At 24.9% G+C, this 3,019-nt stretch overlaps 1 protein-coding gene across 1 annotated transcript; it reads left to right on the plus strand.

Annotated features, from left to right (window-relative positions):
- Window positions 1-540: 540 nt before the first annotated feature.
- EIN_191530 (hypothetical protein) lies at window positions 541-2,055 on the plus strand (the record flags this gene model as incomplete). Its single annotated transcript, XM_004261083.1, has 1 exon — window positions 541-2,055. One exon carries the CDS (start codon window positions 541-543, stop codon window positions 2,053-2,055), a length of 1,515 nt encoding a protein of 504 aa, XP_004261131.1.
- Between the last annotated feature and the right edge of the window lie 964 nt (window positions 2,056-3,019).

Raw genomic sequence — 3,019 nt, forward strand, 5'->3', positions numbered from 1 at the left:
ATATTTATTTACAATATATATTATTTTCAATTGATATATGATTAATTGATATGTAATATAAATATAACTAAACACTTTTTTGAAACAAATATATTAATAAATTTTATAATATTATTTTAATTACAAACTTATCAATTTGAAAAGATAAAAATAGTTATTTTTTCTCACAAGGTTTTATTTTTAAATTCGGCATTTTGAACAAAACAATAACCAAAAAGTGAAAGATTTATATTATTTTTTCGTAACATTTATTATTTTATAAAAACACCTCCAATTTTAAATTATTTACTTAAAGAAAAATAAGTTGGTAAAGGGAAATGCACTTTTGGGCAAAAAAGCTTGAAAAAAGACTGGGTTTTTAAAAAATGCAAAAGCTACAGAGTATGACTGTACCAATATTTAAGTTTTATAAAAAAATGATATTTAAATTACATATACAATATCCTAAAATTGAACAACTCGAAATAAAAACAAATATCATTATTATTAAACATCATTTTTAAATTATTTATAAATCCACAAGTAATAAATTAAACCAAAATGCTTACATTAGATAGTTATCACGTCATGATTGTCTCGAGATATTTTAAGATAATTAAAGACTTTGTTAACTTGGAGTTTGTATGCAAAAAGTATAATGGTAATATGGATAAGTTTCATTATAATCCAATTCCTTTGACTAACGTAACAATAAAACATTTCCCTCAAATAGAGACACTTCATATATGGAATTTAGAAGAGGAAAATTTTGGAAATGAATTACTTGTCTATAACACACCTTATAATCCAGATATCAACAAAAGAAATGCTGTTTTTACAAAAATGTTCTACCAAATTGTCGTGTGGTTTAATGTCGATTATACCACTGTTTATAATAATAATGAACGAAATATTAAATTTGTGAATGTAACGTATACAAATAACGATAGAAAATTACATGGTAATAACATTCCTGTTAGTATCACATCGATTGATGACGAATGTTTTAAGAATTGTGCCGATATGATTAGTATAAATATACCTACATCTGTCAGATCAATTGGATCTTCTTGTTTCAAAGGTTGTCATAATTTAAGTAAAATAACTATACCATTAAATGTGACATCATTTGGAATTAGTTGTTTTAATGAATGTATTAATCTAAAAAATATTAATATACCACCATATATTATATCACTTGGTTATCAGTGTTTTTGTAATTGTAACACTTTGAGTAGTATAACAATACCATCGCTGGTTAATGTGATTTCCGTTTACTGTTTTAATCAATGCAGCGAATTGAAAAATGTTTTAATCCCATCAAATGTTAAATCAATTGGTGATGGTTGTTTTGGTGGATGTACAAGTTTAAAAAATGTGGACATACCATCAAGTGTCACTGAAATTGGAAATGAATGTTTTAATAATTGTGTAAATCTGAGTTCTGTGATTGTTTCACAAAGCATTAAACGAATTAATAAGAACTGTTTTTTCGATTGTAAAAATTTACAATATGTCAATATTCCTTTGGGTGTCACAAAAATTAAGGATTTTAGTTTTAATGGTTGTAGTCGTCTAAGCTCTTTAAATATACCAATAACTGTTTTATCAATCGGTGATGGCTGTTTTAGTAAATGTATAAACCTGGATCAAATAAGAATCCCATCATCTGTTATTTTAATTGGCCAATATTGTTTCAGTAATTGTGATAAATTGAGTAGTGTAAACATTTCATCAAGTGTTACAACAATTAAAGACGGCTGTTTCAGTGAATGTTTTAATCTAAAAAATGTTACTATACCACAAAACGTTGTTTCAATTGGTAATTATAGTTTCAGTGGATGTTGTAAATTAAGCAATATAATAGTACCATTCAAAGTAGAATCAATTGGTGATTATTGTTTCAGTAGATGTAGCAGTTTGAGTAGTGTTATAATATCATCAAATGTGAAATCAATTGGTTATTGTTGTTTTTCTGGGTGTATTTGTTTGAGCAGTGTTACAATACCATCAAACATTATAACAACAGGCAAATATTGTTTTCCTTCAGACACCATAGTTCATACAACAAAGTAAATCAATTATTATTATGTCTTTTGGAAGAGTGAAAATGGTATGGTTGAATCATTTAATATAGAGCTATTAATATTATATTTGTTTTAATATATTATAACAGTGTCATTCGTCTTAAAAATTTTTGTTCTGGATATTTAATAATTAATGATATATCCTTCTTTAAAAACAATTGTTATTTTTGAAATATACATTAATATAAATTTAAAAAATGTTCCAGACTTGCTTATTAATTACTTTATCTGTACCACATGATGTTGAATTGCTGATTGTATTATTGTATATGCAATCGGTTTTTATTTTATAATAATTAATACAACAAAAATGTGATATTTTTTAAACAACAAAAAAACAAATAAAACATATATAGTTAAAAATTAACTAATATATAAACTTAAAAAAGTTCCAAATAATTCTTTCAAATTCGACATATAAACTCTTTTTGTGCCAAAAAAGACTAAAAAGCACCTAAGACTGTAATCAATCAGTGATGATTATAATCAAATTTATTAAAATAAAAGATTAACTAAAAATTACATTTATGAGTAAATTAAAAATTAAAAATTATTTTTATGTTATTCAACATCTTCGTCTTTCTGACATCCCCAACTTTGTTTTGGTGTCTGCCGAAACTTCAAAAACGTGTATTTCTATTCAAGAAAACCCTTGGTCTTCTGAACTCGAATTAGATCAATCATTTTTAATCATCAAAAAGTACTTTCCATCCCTCAAATATTTAAATGTGCCAAATACCTTCATTTCGTCAGTCCCAAATATATTTGACAATCTTTTAGTACTAAACAATTTTGATGATTTTCCACGTGAAACTTTAATGACGTTACACAATAATAATATTGAAAACGCAACACTAATTAAATACGAAAAAACAACACTTTATATATTTGACGTGAAAACAAATGCAATGAAAGATTACTTCAATTCAAAAAATGTATTTGTCACAACAATA

Source organism: Entamoeba invadens (assembly GCF_000330505.1).
Source record: "Entamoeba invadens IP1 unplaced genomic scaffold scaff_1105074724889, whole genome shotgun sequence".
NCBI classification, from domain to species: Eukaryota; Evosea; order Mastigamoebida; family Endamoebidae; genus Entamoeba; species Entamoeba invadens.